Source organism: Mus musculus, chromosome 10 (genome assembly GCF_000001635.26).
Source record: "Mus musculus strain C57BL/6J chromosome 10, GRCm38.p6 C57BL/6J".
In the NCBI taxonomy this organism is placed as follows: Eukaryota; Metazoa; Chordata; class Mammalia; order Rodentia; family Muridae; genus Mus; species Mus musculus.
Window position 1 is genome coordinate 51,673,230 of NC_000076.6, and position 26,040 is coordinate 51,699,269.

At 36.8% G+C, this 26,040-nt stretch overlaps 1 protein-coding gene across 2 annotated transcripts in view; it reads left to right on the forward strand.

Moving 5' to 3' along the window:
• The first annotated feature begins 4,530 nt into the window (after positions 1 to 4,530).
• Positions 4,531 to 26,040, forward strand: part of Rfx6 (regulatory factor X, 6) — a 52,670-nt gene continuing 31,160 nt past the window's right edge. Inside the window, exons 1-6 of one of the 2 annotated variants that reach the window (NM_001159389.1) lie at positions 4,531 to 4,800; positions 5,056 to 5,212; positions 8,581 to 8,704; positions 10,351 to 10,412; positions 20,467 to 20,544; positions 21,771 to 21,798. In NM_001159389.1, coding sequence (NP_001152861.1) covers positions 4,581 to 4,800; positions 5,056 to 5,212; positions 8,581 to 8,704; positions 10,351 to 10,412; positions 20,467 to 20,544; positions 21,771 to 21,798 — 669 coding nt within the window. In that variant the 5' untranslated portion in view covers positions 4,531 to 4,580. Of the gene's footprint in view, positions 4,801 to 5,055; positions 5,213 to 8,580; positions 8,705 to 10,350; positions 10,413 to 12,288; positions 12,533 to 20,466; positions 20,545 to 21,770; positions 21,799 to 26,040 lie in introns of those variants that run through there. The other variant, NM_177306.3, reaches the window with a different exon arrangement.

Sequence of the window (26,040 nt, forward strand, 5' to 3'; positions counted from 1 at the left end):
TCAGTTTAACCATTTTAAGTGTACAATTATATAGTTACTTACGTGCCAACATTATTTGACCATCACCACTATGTAAACCATAGAAGAGTAACTCCTAATGTCTCCCCACTTCTTGTCCTGACAGTAACATTGATCTACTTTTTTGTCTGTATGGATTTGCTTGCTCTGATTATTTCCTGTGAGTGTAATAATATGTTGCTTTTGTATGTAAAAAATGAGACCAATCAAATTCCTTCAGAATATGTACACCTGAAGGCTACCAGAAACTCAGACAAATCAGTGTACTCAATAGGAAAATATTTTAAAATATCCCACAAGGTTCTAATATTCGTAATACATAAAAAACCTTTATGGTGACACAATCAAATAGCCTAATTTTTACAATGAGCAAAAGAAGTGGATGTAAAGTTCTTTCAGTTTGCACAATGTTCTTAAAGATCACATATTATTATACCACATATTAGTACTTCATTTTTTTATCATTGAATACTACTCCCTTGGTTTTTTTTTAAAGTTTTATTTATTTTTTATATGTAAGTACACTGTAGCTGTCTGCAGACACACCAGAAGAGGGCATCGGATCCCATTATAGATGTTTGTGAGTCACCATGTGGTTGCTGGCACTGAACTCAGGACTTCTGGAAGAGCAGTCAGTGCTCTTAACTGCTGATCCATCTCTCCAGCCCCCTCTCTTGGGTGTTTTGCCATGTTAAATTTCTTTTTTTTTTCTGTCTCACAGAATTTTACATTAATTTATTTCTTCGTCTCAGTGTCACCTATGCTTAATATGTAATGATAATGAAGTGAAATATTCTGTTTGGTGATTGTTTATATATATACACATACATATTTCTTATTGGTTATTTTATTTACATTTCAAATGTTATTCCCCTTCCTGGTTTCCCCTCTGCAAGCCCCCTACCCCACCCTCCCTTCCCCTGCTTCTGTGAGGGAGCTCCCCCACCCATCCATCCACTCCTGCCTCACCTCCCTAGCATTCTCCTCCATTGGGGTATTGAGTCTCCACAGGACCAAGGGTCTCCCCTCCCATTGATGCCAGATAAGGCCATTCTTTGCTACATATGCAGACATGTAGCTTTCCATGTGTACTCTTTGGATAGTGGTTTAGTCTCTGTTATCTAACAACTCATAAGGCATTGGTATTTCATCACCTTTCGGAGTACTATCTATAATGCCATACTGAACATTTTTACTTGAGTTTCCATTTGCTTGAGCAGAATGAGAATCTAGAAACGAAAATACTGGACCATGTGTTCAACTTTTCTTTTTCATCTGTTTTATCTTTCTACCAGCAGTGGAGGACAATTCCAATTATTTCACAAACTCACCAACAATTACTTCTTGTGTTTTGTATTTATGATTGTAGCAGCCCTCATGGTTTAAAGTGGTACCTCACTGTGCATTTGATTTGAATTCTCCTAATCTGAATGATGTTCAGCATCTCTTTACAACATTGTTAGTTATATATATGTATATTAAACAAATATCTGCTTAAACATTTCTCTCATTTGTAGAACAGTTTTGAAATTTTTCTTAGTTCCCTGAAAATTTTATACAATGTGTTTTATTCATATTAACCTCCCTTCCCATTTGCTTCTCCTTCTCTACTCTCCCAACTTTACATCCACTTCTTTTGCTCATTGTAAAAATTAGGCTATTTGATTGTGTCACCATAAAGGTTTTTTATGTATTATGAATATTAGAACCTTGTGGGATATTTTAAAATATTTTCCTATTGAGTACACTGATTTGTCTGAGTTTCTGGTAGCCTTCAGGTGTACATATTCTGAAGGAATTTGATTGGTCTCATTATTTATTTATTTATTTATTTATTTATTTATTTATTATTTAAGCTGCTTCCATCTCATTGTATTTAAGGAGCGTGGGCCAAATCCAAAACCAGGGATATGCATGCTAAGGTCTCCAAGAGCTGTACAGTTATAGATCTTATTCTTAGATCTTTAGTCTAACTTGATTTTTGTGTATTGCACGAAGTAGGAGTCTACAGTCATTCTTTTATGTTTCAGCAATATTAATTGAAATGGTTTTCTTTTCTCATTGATAATATTTCTGCCCTTCCTCCCACCCCAAAAGTGTATTTTCCAGAGGAACAGAACCAATAGCATTCAGTTATAAGAAGGTTCATTGGATTAGCATATATAATTATATGCAGAGATAAATCCACAATGACCAACTGCAGACTGAAACAAATATCAGTTTAGTTCAAGAAACTGGAAGCCTCAGAACAAAGAAAAGAGGCCAAAAGTATCGTGGCAGTCTGAAGCTGCAGACCTGGAATTCTGCTAGAGAGGCATGGTGGAAGTTCATGTTCAAAGGCGGACAAAGTGATGGACCCTATGGACAATAATCTGCAAGAAATGTCATGGATAAAGAATGATTATGTCCTGGCCTGTATAATGAGTAGCACCATGTATGGAACCCACTTTCTGCTTGTGAGATGGAATGTTGGGATGTTTCATAGCTTGGGCTGAGGCTTCTTTAACTGTTGTTTTACTTTCTCTTCATCCCCAAATGAAAGACAGGGGAGACACCAGTACATAAAATAAAGGAGGACAGATTGGCTTTGGTTCCATGATTGGTACCACCTACAGTTTCAAGTTAACACCGGGGATCTTAAAACACATCCCTATGGAAATGAAGGTATTGAAATCACACACACGCTCATCCGGAATGATGGTAGACATGCCCCTGTAGAGTAGGTTATCATCAAGTCTTCAAACTTTAGATGCATTTTACTACTGAAGCCTTGTCGTGGGATTTTTAATGTTGGAGGATTATTGATCACTAATTTAATACCTTTACTTTCGCTTGCCTATTTATGGTTCCTGATTTTGAAGAGAAGCACAAAGAATCTCAATGGTGCTTTATAAGAGAGACAATTTATTTTAAAAATACAGCCAAAAATTTGTTTAGGGCCTTACGAGGTATTAGTTTGCATTTTCATTGATCAGTTCAATTGGAAAATTGCCAAATATTCACTTAGTGTCTATATGACTCACATACACAAACACAGCTCCTGGATATCAAGTAGGTTGTATTTTAAAATTAAAGGAGAAATTGTAGTCATTTTCTGAACCTTTTTCTCATTGTTGAGTGACCTGAGTGGATAGAGCCCTGCTGGGAACACAAAGAGGACTCCCATTACAGAACACCCCTGAGTGTGTCTCTGGAAAGGTAGCATACTGTACACTTGAGCACTAAAGAGAAAAGTCCTACACACGAAGCAGGCTGGGAGGCTTTCAGAGGAGTAGGCAGAGAAGACTAACAATCCTAGGTAGGGAACATTGAATGTGTGGGAAAGTGTGTGGCTACAGCCGATGTCCAGCATCCAAAGGAAGCAGGTGAGATGAGCTTGGGAGAAGTGAGGCCTTTCCCAGCAAGTGCTGCTGAAAAGGAAGCAGTCACATAAGCGCAGCTTGACCTGCCCTGGGAAAGGCTGCTCTCTCTGTTGGATTGCTGCTGTAATTGTCCCTTTAGTCAGCTGCCACTCTGGGTCTCATTTTGCTTTCTCTCTGTGGTTTCAGTTTAATGTTATTTCATGCTAAACTCAAAGGTGATGTCGCTTTCTAATCTCCCCCCAAAAGATACAGGATTAGCTGAGATGAGGCAATGGAAACCAAGGCAGGATCCCTCCTTCTCCTGGAGGGCCTGTTTGTCCAAAGAACAGAGAATAGAATAAGAAAAAAACAGCGAGTCAGCCAGGCAGTCGGATCCCAAAGCTCCACCCAGCTCCATTCTTCATAGAAAGCCCAACTTACTTCGAAACAAACCCAGGTTTTGTCATTTGGGAGTGAGATATTATTAAATTTCAGAAAATATTCGTTCCACTGCTGGGCATGAAGTGAGGAATTGTAAGTGATGCACATGCAAGTTTGAATGGTATCTTTTCCTCCAACCTCAATAGTTTAGAGGGATGTGAGACCTAAGTACCCAAAATACAGAGCAGTGTCTCTGTCTTCCAGCCACTGAAAAGGGTGCTCTTCGATCCTTGCATTATTCTGGGAATACATCTGACCCAGGCGGTGCAAAGACCAGGGAAGGGTACTCTGGGTTTTGTTCACTTCCACCTGATACTCAAGTCAAGGCTGACCAGGCAGGTGCCTCGATTAGTCTCCTGAGAATTGATGGGGAAAAGTGAAGTTGCTTGTCCCACTAGAGAAAAGAGCTGAGCTTTATAGGATCCTTCAGGAAGTTTTCAGTTGAGAAATGGTCCTGGGTCTAGAATTAGGCAAGAGAGAACAAACGAAGGGGAAAGTGCTCGGTGTGACTGACAGCCAATGTGGAAGTGAACTGGGAGCAAGCTTCTGCCCAGACCGAGCAAGACACTTGGGAAAAAGGCAGCATCGCCTCCGCCCTCCTCCACCCTGCCATCTGTGCGGTACCTGTTCACCCTGTCCCCTCTCCACCATCGGGGGCTCTGGAGCCTGCCCAGCGGCCACAGGTTCCCCAGCCCCGCCCCGCCCCGCCCCGGGGCTCTGGGCTCTACACAGAGCTCCTTCAAGCCCGGGCGGCGTGCCGAGATCCGGGCGGTGGGAAGGATGGCTAAGGTCCGGGAACTGGAGGAAGCTTTCGTGCAGGAGCAGCCTTCGCCCCAACTTCCCTCCGAGATCGCGGAGGAGTGCTGCGCGCAGCTGCTTGGCAAGGGCTTGCTGGTCTACCCTGAGGACAGTGCTTACCTGCTGGCTGAAACAGCCGCGGGCGCTCGGAGCAGCGGTGAGAAAGGCGGAGATCCCGGGCTGCAGGTGGGAGTTAAATCAGGTGAGTGCTCCACTCTCCCGGCTGCGGTGCTGAGTCCTAAGGGTGTCCAAGAATAAAAACGAAGCACTCTGAATACACATAAAGTAGGATGCTCTGTCGGAACCATTTCGTTTCAGCAGGAACACTGTTAACTATGAGGGTTTTGCTCAACTCCTTCCTTGCTCCTCCTTGGGTGCAAAGCAAGGTGGGTGTGGAGGTCTCTGGACTGATCCGCGTGTTCCCTTGTTCTTTGTCATTCCTTACACTCGCCCTCAGAAATGCAGTTAAACAACGGCAACTTTTCCTCGGAAGAAGAGGATGCGGACACCCAGGAGAGCAAGACCAAAGCAGCCGACCCACAGCTCTCTCAGAAGAAGAGCATCACGCAGATGATGAAGGATAAGAAGAAGCAGACTCAGCTCACCCTGCAGTGGTAAGCTGGTCCTGTCACCCGCACTGGCTGACGTCCACCAGCCCCTGTCTCTAAGACCCTGGCTTTCCTCAACTTGCTTCTCCTTAAAACTTCCACAAGTTTAAAAGACCCACGACAAATGCACCTGTTTTCTTGCACTGCATATGCACACAGAGACCTATTCTGACCCTGACGAAAAGCTAAAGCCACAGGTTCTTCACATGTAAGCTGTGATGAATTTTTCTGTGATTGTTTGCTGAACATAAAATATATTTCTTTGATATTTTTATGTTTTCGAGATATGATCCTTCAGAACAGCGAAAAATGGAAGGCGTTTAACTCTGTTTTAATCCATAGGAGGGCAGGTACTGTGTCAGTCAAAACAGATGGATTGAGTTAAAAGTACAAAACAGAAAAAAAAAATCACTCAAGCAGTCATGATTAAATAATTTTCAGTTTTTACAGCATAGTGCATACATGATTTAATATAGTAAAACACCACAAATTAACTTTTTGCCCCAAGTCTTTTAAAATTGAGAAATAATCAGTAGGTCTTCTACATATGAAGTGTGTTTTATAATACTTTCTGCAAACGAAAAAGATACTTAAATAAGAACGTGTCATTAAGAACAGTTGCATAATGTGAAGCATTTGGGGGACAAGATTTCCCCCCAATTCCAAGTAATAAAGACTATTTACTGGTAAGTTATATTCTCTCTCTCTCCCTCTCTCTCTCCTATATTATTATCTAAGAATTAGAAAAATAAAATCTATAAATACTTGTAAACTGCATTTTTGTTTTAAACATTAAGTTCTAATTTTTATAGCCTGACGTTCTGAACGTATATGCTTGAACCCTTTCAATGTCTGAAATAGAAAATAAATATGCCTGTAAAGTTACATTTTAATAGATAAAGTTTGCTGTCATGATTACTACTTGAATATACCCCAAAACTGTAAATAATTAAGAAATTATCTGGAATATTTAGGAAACAACTACTGTCATCAGGATATTTGGAAAATAATGTTTAATTTTGAATTTACTTTAAAGGATTTTGAGTGATTACTCTCAGGTTTTCAGTTCAAATTGAGTAATTGGAAACAATCTTTAGTGTTTCAAAATTCATACATACATATGTCTAGCTTAACTCAGAGTTTTGAAGGGAAAACAATAAATATAAAAATAACTACCCAAATAAATGGATTGTGGGTATTACATTCCTACCTTTAAACTGAAAATTTAAATAGCTGTTTCTTTCTCATAAGATTGTTCATTTTTGAAGACTATAGAGCACATTTTCCCAATCTTCTGAAGAAAATGAATGTTGTAGATTTAAAAAAAAAATACCCCAAGTTCCTTGAATTTTGAGAAATCTGTGAGGCTGTAAAATTGAGTTGGAGTGTTAAAAATTAGAACTGAAAATCAAAGTAAAAATGTGACTTATTACCTCCAGCTTTTATTGTCAGTTAGCTATTCAATTTTAGATAGGTAAATTTATTTGTTTTGAAATACTATATCCCAGTTGGTTTGGATCTTTTTAATTAAAAAAATAATTTAGTGTCTGAACCTTATGAAACAGGTCCCCTAGGTTTATTTTGTGTGCATTGAGAGTATGTATCCAGCCGGGCAGTGGTGGTGCACGCCTTTAATCCCAGCACTTGGGAAGCAGAGGCAGGTGGATTTCTGGGTTCAAGGCCAGCCTGGTCTACAGAGTGAGTTCCAGGACAGCCAGGGCTATACAGAGAAACCCTGTCTCGAAAAACAGAGAGAGAGAGAGAGAGAGAGAGAGAGAGAGAGAGAGAGAATGTATCCAAAGTCTTAAAGGATTTTCTCCAATTTTATTCTGACTGATACTGCATATTACATTGCTCTTGTGTTGTAAATAATTATGTTTTATTAAACATGAAATTGATATAAATGCATTTTAGTAAAAATAATTTACTGACATTTTTGAAAAAGGGGAAATAGAATCTAAAATCTTTGGTTTCTAGGTTGTCATTCAGATGAGTGCAACACAGATTTTATTTATTACATTACATGTAGTTGAAGTTAAGTGGAAATCTACCCAGATTTTCAAAACTTATATAGCTAGATCTATACTATAGGGTTTGGATTGTAGGTTGTGTTTAGAGACATTTATAGATATTGTCTCAGTTATATCTGATAATTTAGGTGAATATTGGTGTAATCGCGATAAAAAGGTATAAGAGTAGAAAGATCATTTTAATTTCAGCTTCAGTGAAATGAGTTTACCATGGTATCTTTTCCAAACAAATACAGTACCTTTTGTTGTTAAGTAGTTTGTGGATAAAAGTAAGGGCCCGTAAGCTTTGACAGGGTGAAGCCTGGTGGTCCTTTCAAACTGAAGACATTCTTCTAAAAACACAGCATCTTTAATTTCACCATTCATAGTCCTAGATCAAAGAGTAAAGTGCTGAACCATGAAGATTTATACAGAAGTAAGACCTAGTATTTGAAACTATGGCCTGGAAGGAGTGGTTACTACATTAACATCACATTGTAATTGTACTAACAGGTGTTTGCTGTGGATTTTACTCTTCTAAAATTAATTCTTGTGACTTGTTTGTGTTCATGTGGTTCCATGTGTGTACTTACTTACAACACAAGCATATTATCTCAGAGCTTCTGTGGGTCAGGAGCCTAGACAGGTCACCTTGACACTAAGTTCATAGTCATACCGGATAGAAATGAAGAAATTAGTTGATGCTGAGAGTTGATGCTAGACATTTTTTACTCTTGTTTCTCTAATCTTATTGGTTGTTGACAGAATTTATTCCCTGAATTGTAGAACTGAGGCCTTTAGCACTTATGGATTACCAGCCATATTCTTAGAGATGGCCCTCTTCAGGAAATTGTCACTTGCTTCTCCAGATGTGAGGAGGGTGTCAGCTCCGACTTCTGATCATCCCTCTGCTTCTGACTTGGAGACGTTGTTCCTAGGGCTTGGCAAGCAAAATGGCATCAACAAGAGAATTTCCTTTCCAAGAGAAATTAATAGACACTTATCATAATCTTTGTACACAATTTAAAGTCCACTGGCATGTTCTGATTATGTAAACATTGGATAGTGACAACTGTGTAAGGAGTATATATATACACTCCTTAACATTAACAGCAGTTTATGGTGTTTTTAATGGAAATCACATGCAAATTCCTCCCTTAGCAATTTTGAGATATGCAACACATAACTTTTTTGCTTATCTCATTCTGGTATTATTTTAAAAAGCAACCAAAATAGAGAAAGTCCATGTGTATCTACTCATTAACTCACTTTTATATGGTCTCTTTTCAAAACTAACGTTGTCGTTGAGGGAGTGGGGACATAATAGTGAAAAGGGTTGACCTAATTCTTCGCCCTTTCTCTCAGGCTTGAAGACAATTACATAGTGTGTGAAGGAGTTTGCCTCCCACGGTGCATTCTTTATGCTCACTACCTAGATTTCTGCAGGAAAGAGAAACTGGAGCCAGCTTGTGCAGCCACCTTTGGAAAGGTATGCGACATACATTGGCTATACTGCCTTATAACTCATGTATTCGTTAGACCATGTGTAACTAAATTTACCTGAATGAGTTCCCTTAGACAATGTTAAGACATTTGCTTTACAGGCATAAATGAAATTTATGTCTGGAACTGCTCTATGTGTATACCTTGGTTTTCCTTTTGAGTCAGAGATTACTGGATATCAGATCTAATGTGTGCTCAAAGCAAGCTCCGTACAAAAGTAGCATGTTTCTTCAGAGAGGATGAATTCAAGAGATTGGTATAAACTATAATGGAAAGTAAAAGCAAATGAAGGTGCACCCATAAAAGCAGGCTTTTCTTATTATTTATACAGTCCAAATACTTGAGTTTTTGACAGATTTTTTTACTCTATTACTTAAGCAGTTGGCCTTCATCTTTTTCTTAGTTTGATTATGTTTATGCCACAGAATTGACATAGTTTATAGTGGGATTGCTTACATTTCTGTCATTTAACATTTCTATCGCTAGGATGGGAATCTGAGTCTGACCCTGGGTGGCTTATATATGTTCATATCATTTTGAGAACTAGAGAACAATATCAATTGCTTGGTAACGCTTTGATCTTTGAAACCCCTTCCAGTCACCTGTTGTCTGGGAATCTAGGGATATCTTAGTAGATATGTAGGGAGTTTGGATTTCAAGCATTTCACTTCCAAAGCCCAAATTATAACTTATAAAAGACTCATTGTCCAAAAACCAAGTGTTATGGTCCATCTCCTCAGGCTTCCCAGGAGGGGATGGAGGCAGGTGATTTATATACAGGTATATAGCAGGCCCAGGTTGACCTTGAACTTGTGGTCCCCCTGCTCACCCTGTTGAGTGCTGGATTTATAGACATGTTTCTTTCTGGCCAGCTCACCACTTTAAAAGTAGACCAATGTCATACCTTAAAGAAGCAGATTATTTTGGGGGCAGGAGAGATCCTTTCGTGGTTAAATGAACTGATTGCTTTGCCAAATGAACCTCTGTAACTCTAGTTCCAGGGCATCTCATACCTCTTTTGGCCTCCATGGGCACTGCATACATGTAGTACACAGACATACATGCTGGTAAAACACTTATACATATAAAATAAAATAATACTAAAAAGTAGTTAATTATTTTGAAAGCATGTTTTCTTATAGAGACGATGTGATGTTTCTCAAGGGGCCTAGGATCTAGCCATGCCTGTGATTAGCTTATTGTGATACTTGCTGATACCCTCTGAAGTTGGATGAAACAGCTTCTAATGCTCATAATAGCACTATCATTTTTCTGAGCCTACCCTATGGTGATAATGTCTAAGTGGGACTCATAGAGCACCTTGAATGTCCAATTAAACTAGAAGTAATTAACACATCAAAATTTCCATGGAGCTCTCTTAAGATCCAAAGATCTTTTCAGAAAGGTGGTGGATATTTAATATGGGTAAACCTCTGGATGGAATTATTATAAAGGAATCTAAACAATCCTCCTTTGGCATAAATAAAGTAACCATGATAATTGATGTATTTCTTATCAATACATGCATGTTACTTTAAGTGTCACTTTTGGTTTACCATTTACTTTCTAGAATTAGGATATGAGTGCTTTGCATAGAACTACACATATTCTAAATCTTGTCTTTCCTTTTAGACAATTCGCCAAAAATTTCCCCTCCTAACAACTCGAAGACTTGGAACAAGAGGACATTCAAAGTAAGAACAGAATACTAGGTTTCTCTTTATACTTATAGACATAAGGTAACATTGTCTTATCAGTGAATGGAACCACATATTTTTTTTTAATAAGGTAGATGCTGACCAACTATAAGAACTAACTAACATACATACATACATACACACACACACACACACACACACACACATGACAACATCCCCTAAAGGATAAGGCCAATACCACAAGGGGAGTCCTGGCACGCTTCAAGTTCCTCCTCAATTGTTTTCATTCCGATGGTCATTTCAGTCATGTAATATCCCATCTTCTCCCTTCAATATAAATGGCATGCCCAGTAACCGACTTTTTCATCTCTCAATATAAATGTAAACATACAATGAGCTATATGCTTCCTGCCCCTTGACATTCTTGGATATTCTTTCACAACTCTCTGTAGATCTCCATTAACCCATACTCACCAGTGGCTCATCTGTCCACATTTACATTTTTGAACAGGATCAAATCTTCATATTTAAAAAAAAGAAATCTATCAGGTCACTCCTGTCATACCCTCCTCCACTTTTCTTTTATTTTCTTTGCTGTTCCTTGAAAGACTAGTGACTAGTCACTGTTCCCAGAGGTAGGCACATTACTTTACCACAGTACTTCTGTTTTTCAGCAAAACTCAAATAGCCTGTTTCTAGAATTACTTGGTTTTTGGCCTACTGCCTAGTACTTGCTCATTTTGTCAACCTCCCTCTTCAACCCAGAACGTGGACCTATGGAGTCTGAGTCACTTCACAGCTTCCTCCCATCCTTCTACCTTGCAGGCAGTCTCCTGAATTGCAGTGTGATGCTGACCCATAATACAGCCTCATATTAGTTTAAAATTTTCTACTAACCATAGCAAAAATGTAAGAAGCAACAAGTGAAATTAATTTCAATAAAGTTTTATTTAACTCAGCATTAAAAAATATTTAATTATGTAATCCATAATATATTTTGGAAGAGAAGATATTTTGTTTTGTTCCATACTGAGATTTTAAAAATCCCATACATATTTTGCACCTTCATTATATACATCTTCTCACTACTTCATGATTTCTACTCTTAAAGACAGATTGTTACCTTGTTATGCAAAGTGTAGTATGATTTAGTTTCAACCTGTTTTCCTCCTGTATTATTTGCTTCTCAGTTATTAGTATATTGCTATGTCTGCCCCTAAATTAGCACCCCACAGTAACTTTTGAATCACCCAAATGTCTCTGTTCCATGTTAGCTTTCTCTGCTGAGGACACTCTTGTCCATGTATGTATTTTGAAAGCTTAGCCACTTCCAGGTATGCATTATGAAGCTTCTCTTTTGAATGTTCTCTTGTTCTGTTATTTGGGTAAGTTCTTTGCACTTTCATAGCTGTTTGTATCCATCTAAATATGATATTAATTTAGCTTCTTCCTAAGCAGATACTATTTTGAGGACAGATACTTTGTCTCATTCATTTTTAGTCCTTTCTGTTGTCTAACACATAATTTATTATCAATCAATACTTACTTTGCTGATTTTTAGGTACTTTAAAAATTATTATGGCCTGTGAAAGAAGAGTAAAATACCACAGTGGGGCCTTTTCCTTCTAACCAAGTCAGCTTTATTTTAAGCTGGGCTCAGTCTAGTTTGATGGTTTCTAAAGTACTATATTGTGTAAGTAGAGGTGAGATCAGACAGTGTTTGAAGTAGAAAGACAGAGAGCAAAGAGGCAAAGCAACACGAGCAATCCTCTTGACAGGATCTGGAAGAGGGTGGGTGGGCAGGCTGCAGAGAAAGTCAATTAGTCCCAGAAGGAGCCTTTAGGATTAGTGATGAATCATTAACTCTGCCCATTGTGACACTGCCACACTCCAGTTCTTACGTTGATATAGCAACATTTGGTGACTTCTGGCAACTTATTTGATAATTAAGAGCCATTGACATGATCGAGGCCTAACAATTTGAATTTTTCTGCCTTATTGATATACCATTTGCTTTTTATGACACGGCTATCAGCCTTTTGGACTTTTTTATATTATAAGTAGAAATAATGTCCACTGTGTAAACAAAATATGTCAAACGATAGCAAAGATCATCTTAGAAATGGTAATGTTCTGATATGATTATTCTTATCCAGGTAACATTTCTGGTTTTGCTTCTAAAAGACATCTTCAGATTTTATTTCGGAAGACAGTACATCTAAGACATCATGCCTAATGGTTGGAACATGAGTGAAAGTTGAACAAATCAGGCTGAATTCTATGCTTCCATATGTAACTGTGTGAGAACAGACAGATCAAGCAGCCTTTATCAGTAAAGTGGGTTGTGATACCTTGTATCATTATTTTAAGAATTAAATAACATTTAAATAATATTAATGGAAGATCAAGTACACTTTCAACTTTATGATGATATTCTTTTATAAGAGAAAATTGTGACTGAAAGCATCAAAAAAATCAGCAATGCAATGAAGTTATTGTCTATTGAATTGTACACACACACACACACACACACACACACACACACATTCCTTAGGTCTAATCCTTTCAATAATGATACAAGATAAAATGTATTTTTTTTTATAAATAGGGACACTGTAGTTAGAAGGTTATTGACTTGCTTAAGTCCACAAGGACACAACACACTAACAATGCTGGCATTTATACCAAGGTTCAACTGACTCTAAAGTATATGTTTATCAAGTAGTAAATGTAAGAAAACCACTTGTTTCTAATATCAATCATACTACCCAAACAACTAATTTATTAAACTTTTTATTATTTTCATATTTTTAATTGAGATTTTTATTAATTTTGTGCCACTCAAGCAGTTAAGTACTATTACATCCTTCCTTAAAGACAATACTATTTTATTAATCTTTAGTCACTAATTTTAGTGATATATATTTTGTATGAAAGCAATTTTGCACAACCAATGAACTCTTAGCCTCCTAATTTTAACCCTAAGCATCCTCGAGGTAAATAATTATCTTCCAATTATTATTTCAGCTAGGTATTTAGCATTTTAAGGTTTAAATTTTATAACAAATAATTTATATTAATGTTGCAAACATGGAAAACTGAGACATAAATATAAATGAAGCAATCTTATTTAGAAAAATCAGGAAATCATGCTTTCTACCAGAATTTTAACTCATTTTATTGTAGTGTTGAGTAAGTTTTGAGTTTTTCCATATTTTCATAGAATAATCAATTGTTAAATATTTTGTTTGGGATGTCAGATGGAATTGCTGCTATGTGGTGGTAGATCTAAACAGCTCTTCTGAATTCTGGACAGGAAGTGGGTATCACAGTTTCTGAAACTGACCTCAGATGTACTTGGATTCATGGAATGAAGTCTCTTTCCATTTCATACCAATATATGGATTCTAAAGGTTGGGAAGCTATGGTCTATGTGACAAGGTGTATCAAAGTGATAGCCAAGTCTACAAATCAAGTGAACTCCATTTCTCTTCCTTAAGCCTTATTTTTGCAGCCGCAATAACATATTCTGTATATAAGTAGACATCAAGACAGAAAACAACTTTATCTCCATCTTTCTTCTTTCTTTGATGCCAAAAGAGTACATAAAGGTGTAATTTCTTTTACATTTTTAAATTTAAGTTTTCAAAAAATGAAATTCTATAGGCACCACAGAATAAATCATTCATATTAATGATTATGAGAATTTCAGGAATAATTGATTCATTCAGCTGGAATTGAGGTACAAAGCATGGTTCTAAAGAGTTTTGGAGGTATAAAGAATGATAAGATAGGTTATCCACTATCAAAGAATTTTCACTATTAATATTAATAAGCATTATATTAACAGTCTCGATAGTGGCTAGCCTTTGGGGATATAAGTGAAACAAAAAAAGCCTGTATGTGTCTTTGCTCAAAAAAGATGAATAAAGTAAGGGATGTTGTAAGTCTGTTCTTTAATAGATATCATGTACAAGGTAGACTGAATCAAAGTTACATTTTAATTTCTTGTAGACTTTGATCAACCAAATCTTGGTTTTCAGACATGATGAACAAAAGCTATTATCTTATTTATTAGTGGTGATTTAGTGGGTTAATAAAAACTGATATGACAGCTGCTCTTATCACAGCAAGTTATTGCAAGTCCCCGAGCAGCTTAACCCCATCATTTCCTTATCAGTTATCATTTGTGTAGTGTCAACAACTAACATCAGGGTCACTAGCTCAGTGGGAACATATGTTTCAGGAATTCTATATGACAAGTGAGGAGGAAAAGAAGTGTCAGCGTAGGTGTATCCTGATCAGCTGATCAAGGAAAGTGCTAGACAGAATGTCAACGTGCTGGCCACGAAGGAGAAATGAAATAGTCTCACATAGTCTACTAAGAATCTGTAATGGTTATTTTGAGCCCATGAATTAATTAAACATTCCTTTGTGTTCATAACATATAAATAAGATCAGCCACTTGACATAAAGCATATGGCAGAGGACAGTGGTGTTAATGAATGGACACAATATTGTTAGAAAACCAGAAAGACTAATTTTGTGACAAACTTTTTTTTTCTAGACAACATAACTAATCATACTCAGAAATCATAATGGTATTTATAAGATGTTTCCCTTAGTAAAATGGGTATAATCATATAGTGTTAAAGAATCGTGACCTGTTAGAATGGCCCACAAAACAAGAAGCGGACAGAGATACATAAGTCAAAACAGTGAAGCAAATTTCATTCTTATTTACCATGTACGTGCATATGTTACTTTGTCGTAATCATCCTGGAAACATTTCTTAGTGAGGTTTGTTGTAGCCAAATCTACTAATGACTAAGGATGCTTTAAAATGCTGCAGCGGAGATGAAGAATCTGTGCGTACCCTGCATGACCTCACTCCTCCCAGGGTGACGGGGTTTATATTTAACTCTAGGAAGCCAGGGTTGCTCGTGCACTATCTCCTCTCTTCTCTGAGAGACACTAAATCATCACTAAGATGATAACAGGTGCTTTGTTAGAACAAAAGGAAGCTTAAGGGGGAAAAGATTGTTTTGTTTGCTCCCAAGGAACCTAGGTATGAGACACTGGAGCCCCACAGTGGACAGAGTAAAATCCTGAGATTTGTGTCACCAGCAGCTTCCTTTCTAAATCTGTTGACCTCATGTAGGTCCTATAAAATATTTAAACATTCAGCTTTGGCTTTGCTCAAGTGTTTTATTGCTAACATGGAAATTCACAATGTCAGGTGTTTACTAAAAAAGAAAAAAATTACTGGATTCATGCTTATGTTTGATTGGTTTTCCAGTCCATAGGACACAAACATTGATAAATGCCAGAGGATATCTTCAAATCTTAGTGCTTAAGCCATCGACAGAGATACTAATGATGACAAGGATAAAGGTACAATGGAATGAATGACCAAGAATGGAATTCAGTGGACAGAGAGATTAGTTTTGCCTCAGAGAGTAGGCAGTTTCACTCACTAACAATATACCTCAAAGTTGACTAAGAAACAATCCTATCCCAGGAAGGAAGAAAGACATTCAACAAAACAATGGCTGGAGCCAGCACAAGCTCTTTATGGAGAACCAGTAATCCAGGCAGAAACAGCTAAGATTACAAAGTGCTTGTGACTGGGTGAGAGGACTGAATATTTTTCCATATATCACATGTGATAAAATATTTTGACCTTTGCCAAATTTTAGATTGTGCCAATCACACATACATGGTTGTATCTGCTGGACTTTAATTGGCAAATAATTTATATAGTCTGTTTTATGACACATTGCTAGTTTTAAAACTTTTTTCCATATATTCAAATATTCAACAAGTATATTGACTCCCTGTTACAGGAAGCATGTAATCTAGAAGGCTTTATTTACACGTGGAAGATCAAATATGAAACACCCTGATCAATGCTGCAGGTCTGAGGGATTCATGCTGTCTATTTGTGCTACTCTAACTCATGATGACTCATAGAGAGTGTGTGTATATGAATGCACATGTATTCAAACTACTTGGCTTAATAATTTCTAATTGTGAGTAAGCTTGAGATTTAAAAAAAAAATAGTTGCATCTTCTGCATTTCAGGAATGAAGGCAACATACACTGTTGAAGTACAGAGTTGCCCTGTGAAACTGCGGCCTTGAATTTTGCCTTCAAACCCATACAGCTGTTAAATAATTGCCTTTAAATGAACCTCAGGGTTGGTAAGATGGCACATTGGGTAAAAGCTTTTGGCCCCCAAGCCTGATTATTTGAACGTGGTCTCTAGACATCATGGTGGAAGATGAGAACTGACTCCTCAAAGTTTTCCTTCTGGTCTCCACACACAGGCACTCAGTCACATTACAACACACACACACACACACTCATGCACACACATTATGTGCCCATATACACAAAAAGAAAGAAAGAAAGAAAGAAAGAAAGAAAGAAAGAAAGAAAGAAAGAAAGAAAGAAAGAAAAGAAAAGAAGGAAGGAAGAAAAAAGTAAGAAAGAAAGAAAGAAAGAAAGAAAGAAAGAAAGAAAGAAAGAAAGAAAGAAAGAAAGAAAGGAAGGAAGGAAGGAAGGAAGGAAGGAAGGAAGAAAGAAAGAAAGAAAGAAAGAAAGAAAGAAAGAAAGAAAGAAAGAAAGAAAGAAAGAAAGAAAGGAAGGAAGAAAGAAAAGAAAGAAAGATCACAGATTTTTTTCAAGCTTTGCTATAAAGTTGAGATAATATATTACCTACAGACAGTGGGCATTTGGAATCATGTATGTACAAAGGTTTTTATAGTAGTAGAAACTCAATAAATAGCAACTATTATTATCATTTGCTATCATTGTCTTCAACTGGTGTAGCATGTTAATTCAGAATTGCATTTCTTCCTTTTAAAAATTGTTTTATTTATTTACATTCCAAATGTTACCCCCTTCTGGGTCCCTCCTCCAAGGGTTCTTCACCCCATCCCTCTTCCTCTTTGCCTATGAGAGGGTGCTCCTCCACCCACCCACCCACCCACACCCCTCACCTACTTACCCCCTCACCCACCCACTCCAATCTCACCCCCAATCCCCTTGTCTGGGGCATCAAATCTCTACAGGATTAGGCACTTCCTCTCCTACTGAGGCCAGACAAAGCAGTTCCTTTGCATGCTTTTCTGCTCTAAGACTGTTAACTCCCCAAGGTCTGAGACCCTCCCCTGCCTGACTCTGAGTCCTCACAATCTAGCACACAGATAACATTTGAAGAGGACTCTCTCTTTCACTGATACCCTGTTGTCAGGCATGTTCAGGAGACTGCATTGTAGATGTGAAGGCAACTGACCAAGTCAGAATCCTGGTGTTTGGTTGATATATAGTCAGTTACATTTGACTAGTGAATAAAGTACGCAAGACCTTGACTTTGAATTCCAGGTTTTAAACTTTCATGCTTTAATGGTTGCATTGGTAATAAACAACAATAATAATGAAATCATTTTCTAAAAATAGTTACTAGTAAATATATATAAAAAATCTTAATATCATAAATAGGAAACAAATTACAAATCCACACTAGCCAAGGTCTTGAAGGATGCTGCAATTTAAAATATCTAATGCAGCTATAGTTAACTACAAGCAATGCAACTATCAGGTAATTTTAAAATCTGGAAATATACTTTCCTCAGTGCTGATCAGTGTGATTACTACAGCAAGACCAGCAGGCATCTAGCTCAGGAGGCCACTGGGATGATAAACAGCTAGTCTTATTTTTCTTGTCTATTTCATTCATTATTCTGACAACTGTCCCAGTGGCCAGACATAATAGACTTGCTTTGAAGTTTTTTAACCCATGGCTATATCTTGGAATTACCTGGCTGCCTGTCACCTTTGAAAGCAGTATAGTTGTTTAAAGATTGCATGTCAAACCACTTCACCGTGGGATAGAAGTATTTTATTGAAAGTTGAAAAATGGTTAGAGATGAGAAACTAAAAGATAGAAGTTTATCAATGTTTGAAACAACACTTAGCATATACTGTTTTATCAAGTAGCTAAAGTGTAGTTTAAACTACAATCTGAAGAGCAAAAGAACATGAAGTTATAATATTTTTCCATTTAAAAAGATTCTCTCAACTTTGGACACCACGGCTTTATTTCTTCTAATGCAATGACATTGTAATAGTACCTTAGTTCTAAAGTTCTAAAAAGGAAATATTTCAAACTCCCAAGTTCATAATCTGAATCCTACTACTATATCTGACCAAATGCATATAAATCTGCTAGTTTACCCATAGCTTAAGTACTGCTGATACTGTTTATTATTTATTATATACTGTTTAATTATTTCTATTACTTCATTTCCTTCAATTGGGTCTTTATTAGTTAAACTTCTTTCTTTTGCCATAGACATGTAAAGTCAGTTCAATAGGTTTGAGCTTTCATACACTTCCTACTTTCCCATCTCCATTTTTGCTTCAATACACCTTAGAGATCCTCTTGTCTCGTATCATATAGTATAGCTTTTATCATCTATAAAAATAGAGTAGTTATGACAGTGTTCTGTTCAGGTTAGTAGGCTACTGTTTTAGTTCTACCAAAACTAATAGCTTAAATCTTCTCAGTCTTTTCAGACATACATCATTCTTCATACCTGTTTAAAAATATAACATTATTTGTGTGTGTGTGTGTGTGTGTGTGTGTGTGTGTGTTAGTTTTAAAACCACTGTCTAACTCAAGTGACATTGAGTCAAGAGAAACAGCTTTGCTGCCACAGTCCTTGTGTTTGAAGGCTCTGATCTCTCTGTCATCAGGCAATCAATAGCCTGAGTGAATTCCTTGATCTAAAGACTACATCTTTCCCCTTGGGCCCTAGAACCTTGACATTCCTCATCTGAGAGGCTTTTTCCCTTGAGCTCTGGGGAGCTGCTCCCAATCATCCATAGGAGGCCACCTCACCCTACCAATCATCCACACCTTACCCTACCTGCACATATGACCCTTAACTGAAGAGTGACTTTAGGAAATTTGAGAGTGGTGGAAGGATCTGGGATGTGCAGTACCTATCCCTCACAATAAACAGACCAAAAAACGATAAGTGCTGTAATGGTGGGTTTTCCCTACTACCATGCTCTCACCTGGACTTCCATGAGTCTAAGAATCTCAAAGTCTGTTTGCTAGATCATTATAGGTGTGCATTATAAATGCAAATGCAGACACTATTGCATATGCCAGCAGGATTTTGCTGACAGGACCCTGATATAGCTTCTCTTGTGAGGCTATGCCAGTGCCTGGCAAATAGAGAAGTGGATGCTCACAGTCATCTATTGGATGGAACACAGGGCCCCCAACAGAGGAGCTAGAGAAAGTACTCAAGGAGCTGAAGGAGTCTGTAACCCTATAGGAGGAAGAACAATATGGACTAACCAGTACCCCCTGAGCTTGTGTCTCTAGCTGCACATGTAGCAGAAGATGGCCTAGTCGGCCATCATTGAGAGCAGAGGCCCTTGGTCTTGCAAAGATTATATGCCCCGGTATAGGGGAATGCCAGGGCCAGGAAGCGGTAATGGGTGGGTTGGGGAGCAGGGTGGGGTGAGGGTAGGGGACTTTAGGGATAGCATTTGAAATGTAAAAGGGGAAAATATCTAATAAAAAATTGTTAAAAAATAAATGTAATAGCACAGGAATAGCCTATGTATCGGTTCATTTGTTTGATTTATGCTTTTAAGAATTTTGACATGTTGCCTAAATCTTCTATAAGTATATCTTTTCTAGGTCATGGAAATGTTTAGGTATAAAACAGCTGTACCCAGCTTTTTGTTTAATTGCTAATGTCATTAAGAATGGCTTGAAGTGTATATCTGCTGTTGCTCTATCCACTTTAAACTTATATGGTAATTCCAAAAAGTGACATTTTAAAATATAGTTAGTCTGGAGCCCAGTGAAAATGTTGTCATCTTTTAGTTTTATCTACTTCCTGACCTTAGATGCACATGGATTGGAAAGCATGGCAGGAAGATGGGCGGTGGTACGTCATAGAGATGGTTTCCTGTGGACAGCAGGTTTTACTAGGTTAGTGCAGTTATTCCTAAGTTTCATTTCTCTTTCATTAATGCAGAAACGGTTATTATCTTAATGTAGGTACCATTACTATGGGATTGGCATCAAAGAAAGCAGTGCATATTACCACTCTGTTTATTCTGGAAAGGGCTTGACAAGGTAAAGTAATAACATATATTTCTTCATATCTTTAAGTATATGTGATATCTATTCAATGAATTGCTTTGTGATTTTGCTTACTATGAAAATGTTTTCTTCTAATTATCAAATGGAATGTTAGTATAGTATGAACATTGCCATGATATAGTCTAGATTAATTGATAAATTATATAATTTTAATGGTTAATGAGAAAGTAATGATTAGCCAAGTGTCCCCCAGGAGATTAGGAGGAGAATCCAAGGAAGGAGAATTGTCTTTAAGTTTACACTTATTCAGGGGCTGGGGAAGATGGCTCAGGGGTTAAGAGCACTGGTTTTTGCAAAAGACTCATATCCTCTAATTAACAACCATCTAAAACTCCAGTTCCAGAGGATCCAATGCTGTCTTCTGGCCTCTATGATAGACAGACATACATGCAGCCATAAATATCCATACACGTAACATAAAAATAAAGAGATCTTTTAAATATTTTCATTTACTCATAAGGTTGCATCTATTTTCCAGGCTGGATTCAATAAAAACAAAGTTAAAAATGTGATTTTTAAAAAAAGACTTGTTTTAAAAATCTGTATATTTGAATAATACCTTAGAAACACAAAAAGGTTATTATAGTAATTGCTCAACATAATCTTTGAGTACCATATTGCTTATTAAGACAGTATGATATGAGTGTCCATTTGAGTCTCTGTGACAAAAATCCATGTTATTATAAAGAGCACATTGTTTAAGCTGTTAGGAACTATCAAGGGCAGGATATTAATATGTTAGGTTATAATGAACAAGACCAGTTGGGTACACAACTTTTAGAAAAATGTTAGAGCAGACTAATTAAAACTTCACCTGAGATTTCCTCATGGCATGGTTATGAAGAATTGCTTATGACTTGTAGAAAAAAAAACTAATTTTAACAGTAAAATATCTTAGGGGAAAATTAGTCACTTGAGTTATGCTACGATTAATTTGGGTAGGTTAGTGGTGAATAACCACAATAAAATGTAAATTCAGGCTAAGACACATACAAAACTTTAGTATAAAGTGTTTTTGCTTATCTCAAATTTTACCCAACTTCCTGAGATATCTTCTATTTTAATTTCTTCCCCCAAATCATTTTATGGACATTTGAGCGGTGATGGTGTTATAAAACAGATTACTTTTAATGTACTCTGTGTTATCTTGCTGTAATCATAATTTCTTTCAAACTAATGGAAAGTTTATGGTTTTTAAGGTTTTCGGGGAGCAAACTGAAGAATGAGGTAAGAACACTTTTTATCTGTTTCACATCGGCTATGTGTCTTAGAAAGTCAGAAAGTTTTGTTACTTAAGAATAAAAGTAAATGTTATTTATTGGGAGCCAATTTAAAACAAGAACTCCAAATGCAGTTAAGTCATACTTTGAGTGAGACTCTTTGCCATGGACCTGCTCAACAGCTCCCAGTTTGCTAGGGAGGGATAATTTTCAGTGATTTAATACTATATACTTAGAAATTGAAAAGTAGGGCACAACTGACCTAAGAATTTGTACTTCCGTGACTAGAAAAGCTTAAGTAGAGGATGCAGAAACAAATTGTTAACTGAACTATACTGATTCAGGAAAAAGCTTTCATAGTTGTCAGGAAGCCCCAATGCTGTACTGCCCTGCTATTTGTTCTGCTACTCTGTATACACACACACACACACACACACACACACAGAGGCATATGTTCACATACACACACTTGCACAAACACACATACATGCTTGCATACATACATGTATACACATACATACAGGCACTCACGCACATGCATGCATGCAACCACACACATGCACTTGCACATGCACACAACTCACACACATACTATATGAATTTTTTCCCCTTGGCTACCTCTCCTTAAAGAACAGACCAGCAAACTGATTTTATCTAAGTGAGTTAGACTACCATTAGGGACTGCATGGCTAATTAGGCACATGATAAGACCTTCATTATCTTTGGCTTAACTAATCACTAAAACAAGGTGCCATAGAATTCTAGGCACATGATAATGTGTTGTGTGGTAAATCGTAACTCAAGGTAAAGTGTAACTCCATTTATTTGATGAAATAATGCAAGCATATTATCTTATGAAATAATAAAAGGCCCCAACCCCCTGAAATGACCAGTTTCTTTCCAGTACTTTTAAAACAGTTAATGGTTAATTACACAATAAAGTCCAGATTGCTTTCTTAATCAATGAAATAATAGCTTTTATTAAATAAACAATCATGAAACTGCAAAAATATTGACATAGAAATACATGTTGGTTCATTTAAGATTAGGTCAATAGGGGTTGTCAGTGATTTCACCCAGGTGTTCTTCCAGTCCAATGATATGGCCACTGAGCTTTGATGCATCCACTGATCTGCCCTGTGTGCTGTACATTTTAGGTCACAAAGTAAAAGGAAAACATGTCTGAGATCTACGTGTTCCTCCTTAGGTGACTACATTACTAATTCACATTTAGCTAATAAAATATTTAATAAACTCTCCTTGGCATGTGATATGTGTAAGCACCTGCAACGATGGTGATGCATTTTTGTGATGATGACTAACCATGAAAGAGCTTTCCAAAAGCTCATAACTAAGTAACCTGTTGCAGGCAGAAGGCTGAAATAGAGGGCTTGCATGTATTAGGCAGTTTCTACCACTGAGCGGAACCCCCATTTGCCTAAAGTGACTTTTAAATGATATTTGCACAATAAAGTTGAAAATTTAAAATTATTTTTGTGCTTAAACAATTCCTGTTTAGTAAGGGCAAAAATAATCAGTGCAAATCTTTAGGTTATTTTAACATTAATAATTCTGAGATAGATTGAGTAGCTGTCAATCCTGTTGAGTTTTAGCAAAAGCAACCAAGGCTGAGTGAGGCATGGGCATAAACATCGAATGGGTTTCTGCTTTGTAAATCCACCGTCAAGGCAACTAATTTACATATTTATAATACTACAAGTTCTAGAGGACAAGGTAGTATGGAGATGTATGTGTGGAATTTAAAACATGTATTTATGAATTAAAATTTATGAGAATCAAAATTTATTAACCACTGTGCTTATTAACTTCTTCATCTTTATTTTTTATTCTAATTGTTATTTGGCTTCTTTTGTGTCCAGCTTTTGTTTGCTCATACATTCTGAGGTGTTTAAAGATTTGCAAAGTCATGTATAATAAATAATAAAATCCCATATACTCACCATCCTGACATAACATGAGAATAAAGGTATACCTCTTCCCTTCAAACTGAAAACTGGAAAGGCAAATCCAGGTGGATGTTGCAAATCCAGGTGGATGTTGCAAACCCTATGACAGCAAGTAGAAGGAGCTTCCAATGGGTGCTGTTTCTCTGTCAGGTCACCAGCTATGAATCAGCATGGGAAGAAATGGGTTGGAGGAGCTTTAGGAAGAGCAGTTGTCCTAAAGCAGTATTCCCAGGGTTGGGAATGCAGTCCTCATGTCCTCAGGTGCCCACCATATGCAGAACTCTTTTGAAAGACACATATTACTTACATATCTTTCTGGGAGAAGAAGAATAATTTTTGGTAATACTTCATTTCTCTTGGATCTTCTGTTGAGACATGTGGAAACAGTCTTAGAAAGCATGGTAGGAAATTATAGAATTTTGATGACAGGTGTCTGCAGAAATATTAAAGAACAGTCATAATTTTTAAAAAGTACAGTATATCAAAATTAAAATTATAAGAGATACTACTGGTTAGTTCCACTAGATATTATAAATATGCCAATTCTTTCTAACTTAATATATATGTATATATTATATTCTAATAGACATCTTTATTGTAATTAATTTTTGAAAGTAATAAAAATAGCTATAGACTTTATAGAGAATATATAGAAAATAATAGTTAAGAGAAGTATAAACCAGAAGACTCCATAAAAGGACATATCTAATGGATACCAAAATATTATGAGTATCTAATAAGGACTCAACTTTAGACAGAAAAAAATGCAGTAGAGATTCAGTAGCTGAGAAAATTCCCTAGTATAAAGATTGAGTGTGTGGTTAGGGTTGACTACAATAAAAAGGAATGAAGATATTTCTCAAAGTCTTGCTTCAAGTCCTTGCTAGAGGAAGTTGGGTTATCAAAGCAAAAGGTAGCATGAGTTATACCTGTCTGCACAAAGCCTGCCTTGATGCTTTCTCAAGAGAAAAGCAAAGTTACTTTTATTGTTATTGTTGTTTTGCTTTTCTACTAATATGTTTGATAATAATCTTAATATATTGATCTCTTATACATTGTGTGTGCTTGAGAGAAAGACATTATGATAGTAGTTTTGTAGTTTATTTCATCTCAAACCTATAGTTTTGTTTGCTGCAGTTCTCCTTGTTTACTTGATTTTTCTTCTTTTACTGTTTGAGAACCTCACACATGCATAGATTGTTTTTGGATTAAATCTACCCCACTTTTTCCTCTTCAGGTAAAACTTAGGTAGGTTTTCACAAGGGTCATCCCATGAGAAACTGATTCTTATTCCCCCAGATACCACCACTTACAAATACCTTCTGAGCTAGGGTGGGGCTTCATGGGTTCCTCTCCATCACATGCTGGGATTTTGGCTGGCTTGATCATGTGAATGCAGTCACAGCAGCTGTGAGTTCATTTGTGCAATGGGACTATCACTTCTAGCAAATAATGTTTTCCTATAGATGTGTATAACCTCTGTCACTTGCCATCTTTCCACATCCTATAGCATGATGATCTTTAAGTCTGGAAGAAAAGGGGTGTTATATAGATATCCCAATTAAAGCTGAGTACTCCATAGTTTCGTATGCTATGCACATTGACCAGTTGTAGATCTCTATACTAACAACTTTCTAGCACAAATGAAGCTTTTCTGATAAATAATGAGAGACACCCTAATCTATGTGTATAGCAACTACTCATTAGGAGTTACTTTAATACTATGTCCATCTAGCAGAATAAAAGTATTGTATTTTCATCTACGACTTATGACTTGTCTAGACAGAGATAGTTTTTATAAGTATATTCTGGAGTATGGTAGCTACTAATCACAGAAAGCCATTAAACAAGACTAAAAATTAAAAATTTTAGTCATACAAGCTATATTTCAATTGATTATAAATTAAATGCAATGAATGGTTAATATTTTAGACAGAATAAATTCAGAACATTAACATCATAGAAGTTCTACTGAGCAGCACTCTTCCATGATGTGTAAAAAATGTGATACATTTGAAATGTAGTTCCTTTGTCAAAGATCAAGTGACCATAGGTGTGTGGGTTCATTTCTGGGTCTTCAGTTCTTTTCCACTGATCTACTTGCCTGTCACTCTACCAAAACCATTCAGTCTTTATCATGATTGCACTGTAGTACAGCTTGAGGTTAGGGATGGTGATTCCACCAGAGGTTGTTGAGAATAGTTTTCACCATCCTGAGTTTTTTTGTTATTCCAGATGAATTTGGAAAGTGCTCTTCCTAACTCTATAAAGAATTGATTTGG